This window comes from Phaseolus vulgaris, chromosome 8, assembly GCF_051622355.1.
Source record: "Phaseolus vulgaris cultivar YP4 chromosome 8, ASM5162235v1, whole genome shotgun sequence".
Classification (NCBI taxonomy): domain Eukaryota; kingdom Viridiplantae; phylum Streptophyta; class Magnoliopsida; order Fabales; family Fabaceae; genus Phaseolus; species Phaseolus vulgaris.
In genome coordinates, this window is record NC_143505.1 from 17453553 (window position 1) to 17473974 (window position 20422).

Consider the following 20422-nt stretch of genomic DNA (forward strand, 5'->3'; position numbering starts at 1 on the left):
AAATTAGATATAGAACATATAAGGAAAGTTAAGTAACCTAAACTCAAAGAAAATATGAAAAAGACAAAAAAACCTAAGACAATAAGAAAAGAAAGGAGGACTTATCTCTTGAAGACCTCTAACCTAGCTTTGGTGTTAATGGATGGAAAAGCACCATTCTCCCTAAGTACCAGAAGATAGAAAATTCTTAAAATTTCCAAGTTTCAAAAGAAGATTGGATTTTTCCCTTCCAAAGAAGGTTTTTTTGGAGAGAATGAGGAGAAGATTATTCTCATTTATGACCAAAGACAACAAGAAGAAACTACAAAACAATTCAATTCTCACTCAAGCGAAGAGTGAGTGTACAAGGGGCAAGGAGTCTAATTCATAGATGAATAAGCTTTTTGCTCTTCATATCCTAATGAGTGCAGGACTTAGAAAACAAGCCAAAAGGAAGCTGCAAATGAAGAAAATTCGTAGCCCCTACAAGTCCAATAAGGCTCTTACAAAAATGACCTACTCTACATGATGTGAGACTTATACTATCCTTTACTCCAGTGTTTGGCCAAATTCTTTAGGGTTCTTGGCTGACTTTTACAGCCCAAATATTGCCCACATGTGTTTCTACAAAAATCTACAATAAATTACAAAAGAAACTACACGTATACAATATCTACAAGACTAAGAATAAGGAAGAAAATCTTAGTATTCTACTCTTCAATTGTAGAGTTTTCCTCCATGAAGCATCATTTTATTCTATCCTCTTAGCCAATAGTTTTGAGGTTGGATGATATTCATCAATCAACCACATCTTTTATGGTCGCCTTCACTCATGGAATCAATGACAACTCCTTCATCACTGGTGTGAACCAAAAAGTAATTTAACCAATAACTTTTGAACCATTGATACAATTATCGACCTCATTCTTATCTTTGTACATCATTTCCAATCATAATTATTATTTAACCATAAACACATTATATTTAACCATATTTTACCTTTACTATAATATTTTTCCTTTCCAGCATTAATATTGTCACCTATACTACTATGCAATTGAGACCATCAAATTCTCTCACACAACCATGACTAATGGATTGATGACATTCACAATCCTCATGGAAGTATAACATTATTTAACCCATTGCATAGTAAAGTTAATATCACCAAATAATTTGCAAGCCTATTAATTTATGGAAGCAATCACATTTTCCTTGAATAAGGTGTCAATCATAAAAACATCCTAGGCGTGGAGTTCTCCCCATCGTGGCCATGCTCCTTCTAGAATCCTTAAACATCATTACAATCACAACTACCATTTAACAAGTTCATAAACATATGTAACCACATTTTACACTAACTTTAACTAGTCATCTTGCCAATGAATACAAATCATGTGCCTTTCACAATGATGCAGTGCAACTAATTAAGGAACATTTTCCACTGAACCATTCACTGAACACAACATAAAAAAGGGGTTCATGATAATCATAACGATTGTTGAATGTTTAACATTACTTAAATCTTATTTCATAAGTGATTCAACCACAGCAGTCATCTTCACTGATAGAATCAATCACAACTCCCCCAACCAATGTGTCACAATAAAATTTGTTTAACCAATCATTCCACCACCATTCATGCAGGTCCCACAATCATTGTTATCTTAATGAACTCATTTTCAATCATAATGACCATTTAACGACTAGCACAACATAGGTAACCATATTCCACCATGACTTTAATATTTCATTTTGCTAAGAATAATTGTTTCACATACACAACATACAAGGTCATCCAAACCTGACTAACATTTAACCAACTGCACACCACATATAACCACATTCATTCATATTAACACCTCATCTTGCTAATCATTCCAAGTCTCAACAACCAAATTATGCAATGAAAATCATGAAGTTGATCTTCAAGTGCACCATTAACTGTACAAGGCATCAAGAAGAGATTCATGACATTCATAACAACTATACAACTAATAACTGCATTTTATCGACCTCGACATACATGGAACGTCTACAAAAAACTCTCTCGCATCACTGTTGTACAGTCATTGATTGATCCAAAACTAATTCTCAAACTATTGAGCCACATGCTACAATGCAAAACACTTTCCTTTGTTTGCAAACCCTTCTCACTTCATTTATTTCTTTCTTATTTGCATAACTTACACTCCTCTAATTCATCATGCGCCATCACAAAATCATGATTTATTGTTTTTAGAAAAAAAAAATTTCCTCGCCTATTAGGATGATAATGCAGGCTAAAACAATTTAGCCCGCTCCACAAAAAGCAAGTCGGGTTAGCTGATGACTATCCAACAAGTGTACCGTGTTAGAAGTAATAATTTTTCCCTAATATCGAACTCACAAGAAACAGTTGAATTATCAAGTATAAGATTCACTAAATAAAAAACAATCAATAAAAGTTTGTAGGATGTTTGTTGTGTTGCAAATAATGTAAATAAAGCAAAGTAAAGAATTGTTTATTCAAATGAGAAAATTGGGATTGGGGTTTATCCTTCTTACTCTTTTCTATTTTGAAAATCATAATAATATTCTATCATTTGATTGATATTGATGCCCATATAAAATTTATTTATATCGATTTCATGGATATAAAATTATTAGGATAGTCTCCTAAATATTAATTTCTCACATATTTATAAAAACTCTTTATTCTTAAGATTAGATGTTGATAGCAATTAACATTTAAAATTTATTCCTAGCATTCAAATTACTTCTCATCCAAAATGGTAGAATTAGCCACTCATGTTGGTCATTACAAGCATGGAAAGCAAGAAAAAACGACCCAAGATGTTTCTCCTTGACGGTTGCCTCCTCTAGGATTTTCTATCACCTCCTATTCTATCAAATGATGTCTAGGGTTGTGTCTCACGCCTCATATTTAACCTAGTTGGGTTTGGGCTAAGTGACTTCTTGCCTGGGTGTGATTGGGCCAAGAGAAAGTCCAACCTCTCTAAAGCGGTCTCGCCTGGGTGAGATTGAGTTCGCTTGAGCAAGTTCCTCTGGAAGGCTTCTGGCTTAGGCGAGTTTGGACGAGTGTTGGAACGTTCCAACTTTCCCTTTTTATCTTGTATATTTTCCTTTAGCCCTTTCATCTCCATTTTCTCCTAGAATCCCGAAATTAATACAAATTTGGGAATAAATCTTTCTTATTCGTGTTATAATAAAAAAACATGTAAAAATGTTTAAATTTATAAATTAGAGTTTTTTTATCAATAAATATTCATAAATATCTATATTTTAATATGAAATATTATTGAAATATGACACTTATCATTATTTTGCCACGTATAAGAACTAATAGGAATTGGTTTTGTTGACATGCTTCGCATAAGGAATGACCCATGAAAAAATAAGTGAGCCTACATAAGCAAAACATTTTTAAAAAAATATTCATATAATTATATCTTATTTTAATGTTTTACATTTTTATTGTATACCATGAATCTATCTTTAACAACAAAATTTAAATCAACTAAATAAACATAAAATTAACATCTATATTAAATAAATGTAAAATGTCAAAGCTATATATTTTTATATTTCAATAAAATATTGTTTAAACTTTAAAAAAATAATAAATGTCAAATGTCAAAGCTATATATTTTTATATTTCAATAAAATATTGTTTAAACTTAAAAAAAAAAGATAATTAAATGTGATCTTTTGTTCACTTCAAAAATATTATTATTATTATTTTAATAATATTGGTTAGAATTGAAACAAATAAAATATTATATAAATTATAGGGAGTAATCGCTCGGTTCCATAACTAACTCACCCAAGCTAGAAATTATGTGGAATGGACCTAAATTAATCACTATATTAAGATAATTAGTCTAAACATACTTTAACTGCACTGTGTTTTTTCGATGAGGGTGCAAAGAGAGGTTCCGATCCCTAATTGTCACTGAAGTACATCTATCACTTTTCTATGAGATAATGTTTATGGTGATTTAGATGAACTTAGATCCAACTGCTTCCTTAAAGACACGTACCCAACTGCTTCCTTAAAAGACTGTTAGTGATTCTGTTTTAACATCCTCCCTTGCAGTTAGTTGTTATTTGCATGGGCTCTGTATATGTATATACTTTTATAGTGGCTTTGCAATGTAAGTGAGATATCTTTCAATAATAATTCTTTTGTTTTCTTCACTCTCTCTCATGGCCCACTATGCACACTAACATGGTATCCAGAGCTTCTTCTTTTTCTTCCCTCTCCTCTTCGAAATGTCGTTCGCTACCTCCACTCAAGCCATGTCCCTAGACTCCACGCAGCGCTCTGCTCCCACTCTACATCATTTCACCACACCAATTTCTCTCAAACTTTCAGATGATAATTTTCTATTATGGAAGCTACAGGTACTTACAACTACTGACGGTCTTCTGTTAACCGCATATCTTGATGGTTATGCACTACCCTCATGCTCTCTTGCTGCTGCGGATGGATCTCCTCCTTCCTCCAATTTTGTGTACTCCTTCTACAAGCAACAAGACAATCTCATCATTGCTTGGCTGTTAGCTTCTATGATTGTGCCCTTCTTGACAAAAATGGTAGGTCTTGAATCATCTTCTCAAATCTGGTCTACCCTAAATACGTATTTTGCTTCCAACACTCGTGCCCAGATTAAGAAATACAAGTTACACCTGAAGACTTCCAAGAATGATCGGACTGTAAGTGCTTATCTTTTAGAAATAAAGAAAATCATTGATTCCGGTCACGGTTGAAGATCACGTGGAGGTTATTCTTGATGGTCTTTCTGAGGACTATGACCCTTTCGTGGCTTTAATAATGTCCAGATCTAAACCCTACACTACCAATGAGATAGAGGCTCTTTTGTTAGCACAAGAAGGACAGCTCGAAAAACATCGCCTTCTTGATCCTCTAACATCTCCTGTTACGGTTGTTGTAGCTTCCTGGAATCCAGTAAATTCCACAACTGCCAAATCTAAGACCAAGTTTTCCAATTATCGTGGCCAACGTGGCTCCTCTCGTTTCAGTTCCTTGCATGGGGCTCGCTCCTTTAGTTTTCGACCGCCACCTCCAGACTCTTGGCACTCTGTTTCAACATCCTCTTGCCCCACTTGTCAAATCTGCAAGAAACTTGGGCATTCCGCTGAGCACTGCTGGCAACGGTACGATCCACATCCTTCCAATCAAGCTCACACCAATTTCACTCATTTGTCTTTACAAGACAATGAGTCCCACACTTCTTCTCTGTTGGGCGTCTTCTCTGTTGGGCGTTCCTTCCTCTGTAGAAGATCCTCTGTGGTACCCAGATTGCGGTGCCACACATCATATTACCAACAACTCCTCTGCCTACACTATCAAGAATCCCTATGATGGCACTGACACAGTAAAAATGGGTAATGGCACAGGTTTGAAAATTTCTGCTATTGGCTCTACTAATCTTCGTTCTTCTACTTCCAATCATGATCTTGTTTTAACTGACCTTCTTCATGTCTCTGACATCACTAAGAACCTTATCAGTGTTTCGAAATTCTGTCGTGATAATAATGTCATTTTTTAGTTTCATTCTAATGCATGTTATGTTATTCATCAGGTCACGAAAAGAGTTCTTCTTCAAGGCATTCTTAAGGATGAATTGTACATTTTTCTTGCATTAAAATTTGTTCCTACCTGTTCTGTAAATACAATATTCTTTACTACTGATAAACTCACTGTAAACACTTAGCATGAACGTTTTGGCCACTGTAGTTTTAAAGTTCTTAAACAAATTCTTTCTCAATGTAATATTCGTGCTTGCAATGATGTTCATTTTTGCTCTGCCTGTGTTCGTGGGAAATGTCATCAGTTACCTTTTCATCAGTCTTTAAATACTTGCATTAAACCTCTTGAATTGACTTATACTGATGTATGGGGCCCCTCTCTTGTCATGGCTTCCAATGGTGTCTGTTATTATGTTTCCTTTTTAGATGCCTACACTAAATTTACTTGGATCTATGTCATGCATAAAAAACTCAAGTAATCAATATTTTTAAAACTTTTAAAACGCTGGTTGAAAATCAAACGGGTCATAAAATTTGTGCTCTGCAAACTGATTATGCGCGTGAATACCTCTCTCTAACTCCTTTTCTCCATCAACATGGTATACATCATCGTCTCATATGTCCTTACACTCATGAGAAAAACGATTCTGTTGAGCGCAAGCATCGCCACATTGTTGATATGGGGCTCACATTGCTTGCTACTACGTCTCTTCCTCTTAGTTTCTGGGCTAAAGCTTTCATTGCCTTTGTTCACATTATAAATGTTCTCCCCACAGAAGTGTTAAGTGGTAATAATCCTTATCATCTCTTGTTTCAACGACAACCAGATTATAACAAATTTAAAAATTTTGGTTGTGCTTGTTATCCTAGCCTAAGACCTTATAATAAACGTAAATTTTCTTTTCGTTCTTCTTGCTATTTGTTTTTGGGATATAGTATTCAACATGCAGGTTATATTTGTCTTACTCCTGAAGGGAAAACCATCATCTCGCGGCATGTGATATTCAACGAATTTGTGTTCCCCTGCAATGATCACACCAACAGGTTTGAAATTGAATATGCTTCTTCTCAGGTTTCTTCTGAACCTCTTCCCTCTATAACTGTTATGCAATCATGCTCTATGTCTTCTCCATCATTAGTAATAAACAATGACTCTCTTTCTCCCTCTCCCTCACCCCATAATCACTCTGCTTCACCTACTCTCCCCTCCCAAACCCCTATTTCTACAAATACTCACCCTATGGTCACCCGTGACAAACTTGGCATTTTTAAACCAAGAGTTTATCATACTTCTCTACCCTCTATCCCCTCCCATCCCACCTCGGTCAAAGATGCTATTGCGTCTTCCATTTGGTTCACTGCTATGCATGACGAATACAATGTCTTACTCTCAAATAACACTTGGACTTTAACCTCTCTTCCCCCAGGCGCACCCTTTGTTGGTTGCAAATGGGTTTTTAAAACTAAACTTAATGCAGATGGTTCTTTCCAACGATGCAAGGCACAACTGGTGGCAAAAGGTTTCCATCAAACTGAAGGTATTTACTATGTTGAGAGCTTCAGTCCAGTTGTTTGGCACAGTACCATTCGTCTTGTTCTTGCTTATGTTGTTGCATCTCATTGGCCTATCCGACAAATCGAGCGTGTTTACATGCAACAACCTCCTGGCTTCACTTCCACCGATCCCCACCTTGTATGCCATCTTCATAAAGCCATTTATGGCCTGAAGCAAGCACCTCGATCTTGGTTTCGAAAGATAAGTACTACCTTACAACAACTTGGTTTTCATTCCATTAAAAGTGATACCTCGCTCTTTGTTAAGTTTGCCTCCTCATATACTCTTTTTGTACTCGTGTATGTTAATGACATTCTCATCACAAGATCCTCTGAGACAGCTATCACCGATCTCATGACTCGTCTTAACTCCTTCTCTTCTCTAAAAGACTTGGGTCGTATTCATCATTTCTTTGGGATTCAAGTCTCTTGCACCCCAAGTGGCGAAATGCATCTCTCTCATACTCAGTATATTCGTGACATTCTACGCAAAACCAACATGCTAACTTCCAACCCGCAAGCCAGTCCTATGATTTCCTCCCTTCGTCTTAAACAATCCTCCTCCTCATCTGAAGTCTTCTATGATCCTACATTGTACAAATCCATTATTGGAGCGTTGCAGTATCTTCTTGTCACTCGACCAAAGTTATCATACTTTGTCAACAAAGTTTCTCAGTTCATGCATGACCCTCATGTTCATCACTGGCAAACCGTCAAACGCATCCTTCGATATCTTGCAGGTACCCTTGATCATGGCATCATGCTTCATCCTCATTCCTCCTCGTTTATTCTAGCCTTCTCAAACGCTAATTGGGTTGCTGATGTTGATGACCGTAAATCCACAACCGGCTATTGTGTCTACCTTGGTTCCAATCTCGTTTCATGGTCCACTCACAAGCAAAAAAATGTGTCTCGTAGCAGCACAGAGGCTGAGTATCATGCCATCGCTGCTGTTATGACTAAAATTCTTTGGCTTCAATCCCTTCTTTGTGAGTTACACATTCCCACATCTACTCCGCAAATTTACTCTGACAACCTTGGTGCAGTTCTCCTTAGTGCTAATCCTATTATGCACTCCAAATCAAAACACTTTGAACTTGATTTGCATTTTGTTAGAGACCATATCCAACAACATGTTAAACTCCTTCACATCTGTGCTCGCTATCAAGTTGTAGATCCCTTTACAAAACCCATCTGAACTAAATTCACTTTGATCAATAAGCCACCATAAATTTACGAGGAGTGTTAGGGATTCTCTTGTAACGTCCTCCCTTGTAGTTAGTTGTTATTTGCATGGGCTATGTATATATACTTTTATAGTGATATCTTTCAATAATAATTCTTTTGTTTTCTTTACTCTCTCATGGCCCACTATGCATACTAACAAAGACACGTGTGATCTCTAATAAGAGAACTTGTCGGAAAGAAGAGTGAGTTTTATGGATAAAGTCTCAACACACGGCACTGATCACCCCGTCAACGCTTCAACCACTAACTATTACTCTTCTGTTTCCTTCTTCCCTTTTCTGAGATGCAATATCTGATGAAGATGAGATGACAGAAATCACAAACCTAAGCTCTGACCTCATCCAGCTCATCCTCTCTCTGCTCCCAATCCCCACCCTCATCAGAGTCTCAACAGTCTGCAAGCTATGGCACTCCATCATCTCCTCCCCTTCCTTCTCCATACTCTCTAATCACTCCAACCACCCATGGTTCTTCCTCCATGGCATCCACAACATCTCCTCCAAGAACAACCAGTCCTTTGCCTTTGACCCTTCCTCCAACTCCTGGTTCCTCCTCCCCACCCCCCAACACCACCATCCACACCAACCCAACACTTCCTTCATTGGCACCAACTCCTTCTTCTTCATCACTGCCCCCAACTTCCTCTACACCCCTATCCTCCACCCTTCCTGGCACGCCACCCCTCCCCTCCACTTTCCCAGGATCAACCCTCTATTGGGTGTCTTCCATGATGCTAAAGGTACCACCATTAGTCACCCCAAGTTCATTGTTGTCGGTGGGGTCAAGTTCATTGGGAACCTTGTTGACATAGAGGACCGTTTGGATGTCGAGATTTATGACCCTCTTCTGGGGAATTGGGACCTTGGGCCTCCTCTCCCTCCTGATTTCAGATCAGGAAACTCCTCCTCTTCCCTATCCTCTGCCCTCTTCAAAGGGAAATTTTATGTCTTTGAAATATACTCTTGCTTTGTTTCGTCTTTTGACTTGCATCATAGGGTTTGGAGTGAGGTTCACACCCTTAGACCTCATGGGGTTGTGTTCTCCTTCTTGGTTGCTTGTAGGGAGATGCTTGTGCTTGCTGGGGTGTGCAGTTTACCCCACGGATCTTCTTCCTTTGTGCTTTGGAAGGTTGATGAGAGGACCATGAGGTTCAGCCAGATTGCTGTGATGCCACATGATTTGCTCTGTAGCTTGTTTGATGGTGATGAGGATGATAAATTTGCAAGCTTGAAGTGTGTTGGGTTGGGGGATCTTATATATGTTTACAATGAGGATTACCATAGGATGTACCCTGCTTGTGTGTGTGAGATTGATGGGGAGAGTGGGAGGTGTGTGTGGAGGAAAGTGCCCCCGTTGCCATCACTGATGAACAGGTTTCACAAAGTTATTAGCTTTTGTTCAACTGTTTCACTGCATAGTATTCTGCGTGAACGTCATGGCCCTGATCTTCAATACTAGGTATCTTTGTTTCTTGACATTACCAATTTTCGGTTCATAGTTTCTTAAGGAGCACTTAATTTAACCTTATAAATTGGTTTTGTTTTCTTCTTTTTGTCTGTTTTACGAATGATTATAGTGGCTTGTGATTATGAAATTAAGTTAATGTGTATTCTTTTGGCCTTGCTTGTTTTATGTTGTTTGTTTTACAATAATTTGTTTGCTTCTTTTGGTCATGAAATCATTTATAGTCCCAATTATCTTATCATCTCTTTGGTTGATTGGCTCTTTGGGTCAAATATAGATAAGTTTCATATTGGTTGGCTTGAGGGTATTGCACCAAATGCGTCTTAATTGTTTGAGCTTTCAGTTATCAAACCCAGTGTGGTGTTTGCATTTTTCTCGTAACTGTACTAACTATTAAATGTACTAACTACTGTCTCTTAACTGTGTGTATAATAGTTATTCGCCCCTTACAAAATTAGTTGGTTAACATGCATAAGGTTGGAGTTGTTGATGGGCTGTATGCAACACTTTTTTTGTTTATTGCCTTTTACATTGGCTAGTAAGGATTCTACTATGCTGCTTGATTTTGTATTTTTTTTTACCTTTTTTATCCTATTGCTGTGAGTGGATGTTTATGTATTTATGTCTCGCTTACCTCTTCTGGTTAAGATTGCAAGTGAAAGTTAGGAAAGGAAAAACGCTGTTGTTCTTTTTTATTTATCTGTTTAACATGTTATGGTTCTGATAAACAGAAATGCTAGCTGAACTGACATATTAAGCAGTTTAGCTGCATAATTAGACTAATTAGCATTACAAAGTTTCATAATTTGATCAAGCTCAGAAATATTGTTGAAATTTTTGAAACAGATACTTTTCTCCTTTATGGTATAATACCCTATTTTCAGTTCTTGCTGATGCTCGAATTCATACTTTTATAACCATCTTGTTATTCGTGTTATAGAACTTCAAGTTAAATAAGCATATTTAAAAAAATTGTGATGCAGAAAGTTAAGAGGAAGTTCTCTAATTAGGAGTAAGCTTTCTTTTTGTTATTAAGTATCAAGCCTTAGTAGTGAGTAAACTGTCAAGGTCAAATGGTTGACAGTTCAAATGGATCCTGACTCTAGTTAGATAAAGTGTATGCAAATTAAGTGGGTATTGTTTCCACTTGTTATCATAGGAACAATTAATCTTGACTACCTTACTGTACAGGGCTGGTCAAAATTAGAATTGACTAAATCGAATCTTGATCATCAACATCCTTTTGTGCTCAAAATATGGTGAAGATTCATTATTTTTCATAATAACTAGTGAAAGCATAAGATGGGAGGAGTTAATCTTGACTATACAATTAAATAATTGATCAAGATTATACTTAAGTAAAACAATCATGATGGAACTAGTATCTTCCTTGGTGGTGGTCTAGAGACCCACACTTTGTGATGTCAGCATAGATAGAAGCTTAGTTGTCTTATGCGGTTCATTTTCTACACGCATAAACACATATATTGAATTTAAATTATGTTTACAGTTTTCAATATGTTTGTTGGAGATTTCACATCGACTAGAGATAAGACTAATTCATAGTTCCTCACTCACCTTACAAGTCGGTTTTTAGGGTTGAGTTTAAAGTTCACTTCTTAAGATGATATCAGAGTCATTTGGAGTCTGTCCTAGTGAGAGTTTGTGTTGGAACTATCATGTCACCCACTATCGGACTACTATCAGACTACCCATAAATGAGTTGGCAGCCTTGGCGTGAGGAACTGTGTTAAAGACTTCATATCGACTAGAAATAAGGTCAATTCATAGTATATAAGTAGATGCAAACCTCACCTTACAAGCCAGTTTTGTAAGGTTGAGTTAAACTTAAAGTACATTTGTTAGGAGTACGGCAGCAGCTGGAAAATACCGTGAATGGTGGGTTTACCAGAAAAAAAAATTGAACTCTAATCCTATGTTCTAGATACCATATTAAGACTAAAGAGAATAAATATAGGATTAATATCCCTTGTGTAAAATACACACACAGGGTTGTTTATTTACAGATGAAAATAATAATAGAAACTATGGGCTAAGTCCGTTATATTAATAATGTTCAAAGTTTATTTTAATGATTGATTGAAGGTGTCATAAACTTATTTCTGTGTACAAATTGATTACGATTATTGAGCTATTCCATTACCTACCATTTTCTACTTCACACTATCTCACTCATAATTGAGGTTCTTTTTTTTATTATACTATTCTGTTCTGTTTTTTTTGTTTTACAATAATTTATAAGTGCCTTTTGAGATAGCTGGTACCAAGAATTAAAAGAATTTACACTACAACACATAGGTAAAGTTAAAGAGGGAGAATAGGGAGAAAAAAGGAACTGTGAATATGTATTGGATAGTGAAAATTTGAGAGTCTCAGCACTCTCATAGTGAGTTTCCAAAACCATACAGTAATAAAATTGCTGTTTATACACTATAACTGACTGACTTGTGGGTCAGTTGGGTTTGTTTTGTTCTTATTTCTTGAGTTCCTAACAAAACAACCCCCTCCTCTCTCTCTCCCAGAAATAAAAAGATCCACCTTGTCCTTGATGTGAAAATGAGGTAGAGTTGATGCTCTATGTTCACAATTGTGGTGAGCTGACTATCTTCTTCAGGATAAACACATGAAATCCAGGTGAATCCTGCTATCCTCTGGTTAATTCAGCTTATAGGCTACCTTACCAATTCTATCCAAAATCTGAAAAGGACCATAAAAACGAGGACAAAGCTTGTGGTTAGGTATTTTGTGTTAATAAGCTTGTGGTTAGGCCTTTTGTGTTAATAAGGTAATCACGTTAAATCATAATCAAGGAAATCCATTATTAATCCTTCCTATTAATTTGATAGCGTACTAGTCTGCCTATCAATTTTGAATTAGAAATAAATTGTAATGATTAGCCGTAAATGTGCTTGCATTATATATAGAGGGAAGGAAAATCAAATAAGGCATCAAAAGCAAATTTTATTGACGTGGTATCACGAATCTCCACACTAAAGATGTTAGCTCCAGTTGCCATAATGACATTGTTAGAACTATTCTCTCTATTTGCAGCCTCCAAAGGCTGGTAATTTCATCAAATGGATGTGAAGAATGTCTTTCTTTACCGTGATTTGGCTAAAGATATTTATGACTCCTCCTCCAGGCTTATTTTCTTCTTCTGGTGTTTGCAAACTGGAGCGTTCATTTTGTGTTTTCTCTACAATTTCCATTTTTCCTTCCATTTTCTTCCTAGTCATTGAAGTATTTTACTTGCCTCACTTGCATCCATTCTTGATACCCACAGCCCTAAGATCAGAGCTTTGCTACCAGTTGATACAGCTGGTACCAAGAATGAAAAGAATTTACGACACAATACACTGAAGTAGAGGTAAAGAGAAAGAATAGAGAGGAAAAGGTAAATTGTGAATTTGTATTGATTACTGAGAATGTGAGAGTCTCAGCACTCCCAGTTTCCAAAACCTGCTACTACAGTAATAACATTGCTATTTATATACTATAACTGACTGACTTGTGTGTCAGTTGGGTTTGTCTTGTTCTTCTCATCTCTTTGTATGATTGGTTCTTGGTTAGTAACATGAGTTTCATATTGCACCAAAAGAGGTTCTTACCCGTTTGAGCTTCAGCCCTTATCATCATTCAGTGTCAGTGTCGTGATTACTTAATATAGTTAATTGACCCCTTACAAACTTAGTTGCACTTTTTAGCATAATAGTTATAAGATTTAGAGGTTTGAATTGTTAATGGACTGTGTATGAATTTTGTTTATTATCTTCTACATTGATGTTTCTGGTCTGTACTATAGCGCTTGGTTTTTTTAAGACAAGAACTCCATTTTGAAAGTTTATGATCATAGTTTCTCCATTGCCCATAAGCTGTTTCTTGGTTTATTCTCTATCTATATATTGAAATGTTGAATTTAAAGTAAGTTTTGCAGCTTTCACAAGTTCAAACTTTATTTTAATTGAAGTTCTTCTATTGATTGGTGGTGTCAGGAAGTTACTTTTTGTCTACAAGTTGATTACCATTATTGAGATTTTCCATTTTCTACTTCTTCACTAATCTAATTTCAATTGTTCAACATTCAATAATATGATGCTGTTTCCTTTTATCTCTATCCGTGTGACCCCGTGATTTTCAATTAATAGAAAACAAAGGGAACACACAACTTCTGAAAGAAGAAAATATCAGTTTGAAGAATTATTTGCTGCAGATGGTAGTATCCAGATGCTGGCATGTTGCTGTACCAAAAGTATGTGCAACATTGATATCAAGCAGGAACAGAAGCTGACATAAAGTATGTTATAGATAATAGTCCTATATGTGTTGTATGTATAGTATAGCTGTTACAAAGTATGGATGTTAACAATTTTTCCTACTGATATTGGCAAACTCTATTCTGTAATAGCTTTTTGTAATTTTAATTAATAATCATGTGAATTATTTTGTTTCATGTTGCATTTCTTTCAAGAATGATCCATTTTCTTATATCACCATTTCAAAGACTATTCAATAGAAAGCTTGAGCTTGCAATAAAAACAGTATTTCTCAAATCATCTTTGGTTAATGCTGTTAGTAACATAGTTGAATCTCTCCATAGGTGTCCATGCTCAATCTTAGATATCACATTTTCATGACTGTTTCTTCCTGTACCTCCATATATTATTCTCACCCCTCCATAAATTTTCGTATTTCCAAAAATACCCTTCTGTAATATTTTGTAAATCCGTAAGTTTTTTTCAAATTCGTAATTAGCTTCTGGATTACATAATCCAGAAATCTTTTTTCATATGCATGATTAGTTTTTGGATTATGTAATCTAGAAGTCTTTTTTAGCTTCTGGATTATATAATTCGAAAGTCTTTTTTTCAAATACATGTTCGGATTAATCTGAAAGTTACTATATGGGGGTGACATAAGAAGGATAAAAAGGTATTTTTTATATTTTGTATAGGGGTAACAGAAGAGAGAAGTTAATGGATAAAAAGATATTTTTATATTTTGTATAGGGGTGATAAAATAACCTATGGTGGTGCGGGGAGAAACAGTCCATTTTTATTAAGACTGGTTCCTCTTGATTCTACCTGTCAACAATAATGCTCCTCTTTTTAATTTGAAGATATTGAAATTTGGTATCATTTTCTCTTTCTTTTTTAACTTGTTTTTTTGTTCTGTGATAAAAATAATAAACTACAAATACTTGGCATAATTAAACAATGTCCAGAGAGAAAAAAAAAAGAGTAAGAGGCTAAAGTTTATGATTTTAAGTTCGAAACATAATTAATTATTAAACTAAATGAAAGGCAGAGTTTAATGGATTTTTGTTTATCTTTTATAACTACTTTAGAAAGGTAAAATTAGTTACTATTTGAATGTAATAAAAATACACAGGTTAGTTTCTAGTTTAGTGATTTTAATGCATTATTATTAAATAAAATAGAAAACAAATTTGTAACAATATAGAACAATAAAACTGATTATAAAAGTCATCTGAAAACAAAATACTATTTTGAAATTCTAAATGTCAGATAACTAATATTTTTAATGATAGTTAGAAAATAAGTATATATATATTATTTTATTTTTCCTTTTTCTTACGTCCCCGCCACTTGGAGGTCACTGTCCTAAACCATGGGCCTTCTTGATCATTGATCCCGTATGATATAGGTTAAGTATTAGAAACAAATTATATAAAAATAATAATTGTAAAATAGTTAATCAAAGAAAAAGTAAGATAGAATTTAAATAAAGGAATAAAATTATGTGCATGTATCACAATTATAATTATTATTATTACCATCATTAGTATTTATATATAATTTTCTTTGAATAATCTCATGAAAGATTTTGATGAAAGAAAGGCTTTTAGCTTTCATAAATATGAATTTGGAAAACCATATTTCTATATTGGGTAAGAATATGACATTCACATGAAACATAAGAACGGCTTCATTTCAGGTCAAGTTTTCTTCAAAAATCTAATGAATAGGTAAAAATAATTATTATTAACTCTATTATGAAAATGTTTCTCATTCAAAAAATATTTTTTTTTATTTAAAAGTTTTCATGTTAGGTATCATTATATAACTTGACATCTCAGTTATGTTGACATCTTAAGTAACAACAATCATTTGCCACCATACGAAAAAAGTATTATTAAAAGAAAAGAAAAAAATATATAAAAATAAGGGGAAATTAGACCAAAACTCGTATGTTAACAAAAACTATACATAGTCAGATTATACCTATTCATAAAGAATTCTAAAAACAAACTAAATGGAAGTCTATTATACCAATGAAATGATTCTTTATGAATAAATCTTAAATTAGCCAACTTATCAGCACACGCATTCCCTTCACGAAAAATATGAGTAACCCTAAATCTGATTTTTTCACAGTAATTAAGACAAGTATTTCGTCGATTACAAAGCATTCACATAACATTAGTCTAAGTAGTGAACGCATCACAAACCAATGCAGAATCACATTCAAGTCAGACATTAGTAAGCTCCATCTTTTGAGCTTCCTCTATAGCATGTATAACTCCATAAAACTCGGCAACAATAGCAATCTGAACTTCAAGAAATGCAGATAAAGCACCAATAAATTCTTCCATGTTTTCACAAAAAATACCTCCACAAGTAGCAAAACCAGGATACACCCCACCAGCCCCATAAGTATTAATTTTAACACAGTCTGGCGAAGGAAACTCTTATCTAACAGGAAGAGGACGAAGAACTTTACCACTACAAATATTAATACGAAAAAAACTTAACCACGTTGAAATCCAACATACCATTCTTCATGGAAGCTTTAGACGAATTTCTCACTAGATAAGTTAAATTTTTAATGACCGAGATAGCCCTAGAAACCTCAATCTTATCTAGCATAATTCTTATACGTCATATCCAAATAAAAAAAAAAGTTGTCATAGTAAGCATAATCAATTTAACCAAAGGACTACCATCACTCTTAATAAAAGAAAGAAGATCATCCTTATTAGAGAAATGAGAAGTAAGACAAATTTGTCGACTTCAACTCCAAATATGCAATGCATTAGAATATTCAAAAATAAATATTGTATAGATTATTCGTACTTTTAACAAAACGCACACATATAACATATATGCACAAACAATGAGTAAATTATTATTAAAAGATAAAATAAAATTAGAATAAATTTACATAGATATTTTTTTAATTATTGTCCATGAAATTTAAAAACTTAAAATGTTGTGAAAATATAAAGCTAATTGTCTTAATGATGGTTGTTAACATAAACAACTAAATATAAATATTTCATTCATTAAATTTAATATTTTTTGTAAATTTAATTTCTATAACTTTTGTTTTATTATAAATTGATTTTTTTCTTGGTAAATTTAATAATTCACTATGTCATGTCCAAGTTGTATAAGATCGAAGAAACCCATCACATAGAAGGTACTCCCTAATTTTCTTAACATCCAGTCCCCTTCCGTTTAGACAGTTAATCCACGAACACCTAATCATTACTCCATCATGATCACTATTATTGGTGTTACGTTGCGCAAATTGTATAAATTATTCACTCCTCTTTCGTACTCATCACTTAAGCAAACAAAATTAATCCAATTTCTATCCATTATATTTTGCAATAGTCATTCAGGTGTTTACTAATAAGTGTGAAATTTCACGTTTGTCGAGCGTCGAACACCCCCATACTCAATACCAACACGTATCAATTTCCGAAGGTTGAACACCCTCGAATTAATACCAAAACATATCAATTGTCAAGGGTCGAACACCCTCGCCATCAATACCAACAGATATCAATTGTCGAGGGTCAAATACCCTCGGACTCAATACCAAAACAATAATTTTATTCTAACCTAACAACTAACATAATATAAATTAATAATAAATAAAAATTATAATAAATACTAAATATACAAATTAAAAATCATTAAATTAATTATAAATACTAAATAATATAAATCTATCTACAATCTAATAATTTAATAGTTCTATTCTAACTTAAAAACAAACATAATATAAATTTAAATTTAAAAAAAAATACAAATTATAATAAATAAACAAATTAATAACACTAAAAAATATTTAACAAAAATTAAAACACCATCAACCTTGTGCGTGAAGGCAACGGTGGTGGTGAAGAGCGGCGACAACGACAACAACGGGTTAACGGCAGCAGCGACTATAGCGAACGACAGCGACAAAGTAGCAAATGGAGGCAGCGAAAACCCAAAGAATAGTGCAAGGAAATGAAATAGTAGGAATGGTGAAGAACCTTCACAACAATGAGAGAAAAGAAACAAATAAGAGAAACAAAAACAAAAAAAAACAAAAAACAATGGTGAAGAAGAAGTAGAGAGCTCGAAAGCAACTTACCCAACGACACGAAGATAACAATGGCTCGAGATGAAGAAAAAGCACAAAGAAGAAGAGGAAAATGAAGTGTCAGAAGACAAGGAAATATGAAAGCGTAACTGGCGCGCTTTGAGTTAGGTAATAAAAAGACTCTAAAAGGGTGGTTATGAGGTAAAATCGCCATTTTACATGAAAGTGTTTCATAGAAAACGCCAACTATGTTTTGAAGTCGTCATTTTAAACAAATTTAATTTCAAAAATGTCACTGTGTTTTGAAGAACAGAGTCTATCTATAAAAGTGTTGTAATTGTATTGTCATAAATGGGCCTTTTTGCACTAGTGTCTCTTTTCTCTATTAAATGAAGTTCTTTATGAAGTTATGAGTGGAGAGTATGTTTTTGAGTTATGGTTGAAGTTCGAAAAGTTATTCATGACTAAGTCCATTTGTAATGAGTTGTTCTTTAAGAAATGATTGTTGAAAAAGCATCTTTATAAGACTACGAGACATGGACGTGAATATGGAAAATAATGATTTATCAGTAACATTTTGGGAAAATTTTCCTTTTAGTTTGAAAATTTCATCAATTAGTTGAGAGTTAACAAGGATTGCATCCCACTAGAAGGATTAAAGTTTTGCCTCTATAATTGTGAGATTTGGCACTAGGCAGATGGAGGAATAAATGGTTGGGTCATTTAGGTTGATAATGTTTAATTTTCTGAAGGGGAAATAAACAAGAAGAAAGGGAAGGCTAAAAGAGACTTTTGTAATCACTACAAAGAACCAAGTCATTGGGAAAAAAATTATCCCAAGAGACAGGTCAAAAAAAATTTAGCTGTTACGACTCAAGATGGTCCAACGTCTGGTCAAGATGATAATCTTTGTAAAACTATGGGTATTAGGGTAAGGCTGTTAAAACGGGTGGTCTAGTCTTACTTTAACCCAACCATATCAGCGAAGTTAAATAATTTTGACATGCCATTTTATTGTATATTTTAAGACATACCATAATTTTTGGGCTAGTCTGACCATATGCTAGGCCTATGAGCCAATGAACCATTTTTCCTAATTAAAAACTAAAAAAAGATTACAATTTATCCATACAAAAAATCATGATATATCATTGTCCAAAAGTCTAAAGTTTAAAATTCAACAACAAGATGCATTGTACAACAACATGCACCTTAATCTAAACATTACTTGAAAAAAATTATATTAATGTTTCCCACGTCAATACCATGTATAATCAAATAACAAGTAAAGATTTATAAAAGTAGACAAGAGTTTATATCACTATAAAATTGGCAACTCTAATTAAAGTTGGTTTTGATGGAAGACTAAAGTTAAAATGAAGTTTGTTGAATATGTCATTTGTTTTGTATCATGTCATCTAAACAATGTGACCGATCATCTAATACACAACACCTTACTCATAGTGTTTAATATATGTCTACAACATCTATCTTTTATGGCTCGTTTTATAGAGAAATCCAATAGTCCAGGTTTTGATTAAGTGATCTTAACCAACAAAGTGTAGAACATGATCCTACTTTGTTTGTAAAACAAAAGATTTTTGTTCACAACAGATCATGTAAGATGCAAGTGTTTCGTCTAACAAACAATATAATATTATGCCCGATAAGCATTGTTGTGGTCAGATGATACATACATAATATTAAGTTAACATTGTAGTTCAAAAAAATATATTTATATTTATTCTGTTGTAGAGATTGTTCACTTCCTCCATCTGCCAAGAAGATTCATAAAAGCATATGTCACATCGATAATCTCTTGGAAAACGAGCTAAAATTGTTATGCTTCAACAACTGCCTAACATTTGCTTTGTTAACTATGGAAAATACTATCTACCTTGTATGGTTCAACGCTTTACACAATTTTGAGTAAAGGCTCTCTGACCAAGGCCTGATAAATTGTACCAGCTATTGAGTTGTTACTTAAAGAGGAGAAGAGCATTTAATGCATGCATGAACACATTTAATACATCTTTTACGATCAAGTTGCTCAAATGTAAGGAAGATTATCTTATTAGCTGAAGTTGCTCAATGGCTAGAAGGGATTTAAAATGGCTATTTTCTTAAACACCTATATAAAATTATTCTTCAAGAAGAGAAGTAGAAAAGTTTGATTTTCAAAGTGCCAAAACATTGTTAAGATTTTTTTTTTTTGCCCTAAAAGCTTTATAAGAACACTATTATGTTCATTAGCAAACTAAAA

At 34.1% G+C, this 20422-nt stretch overlaps 1 protein-coding gene across 2 annotated transcripts; it reads left to right on the forward strand.

Moving 5' to 3' along the window:
* The first annotated feature begins 8466 nt into the window (after positions 1-8466).
* On the forward strand, positions 8467-14272 carry LOC137824024 (Galactose oxidase/kelch repeat superfamily protein). 2 transcript variants are annotated; one of them, XM_068629445.2, is made up of 2 exons: positions 8467-9795; positions 13968-14272. In XM_068629445.2, the coding sequence occupies exon 1, from the start codon at positions 8644-8646 to the stop codon at positions 9793-9795; it is 1152 nt and encodes a 383-aa protein (XP_068485546.1). In that variant the 5' UTR covers positions 8467-8643; the 3' UTR covers positions 13968-14272. The 2 variants fall into 2 exon arrangements, with proteins under 2 accessions (XP_068485546.1, XP_068485547.1); XM_068629446.2 differs by having other exon boundaries at positions 8529-9795; positions 14033-14272.
* Positions 14273-20422: the final 6150 nt, after the last annotated feature.

What these genes read in the sequence shown, in the direction of transcription:
- LOC137824024 (XM_068629445.2), top strand. Translation starts at nt 8,644, where the DNA reads ATGACAGAAATCACAAACCTAAGCTCTGACCTCATCCAGCTCATCCTC.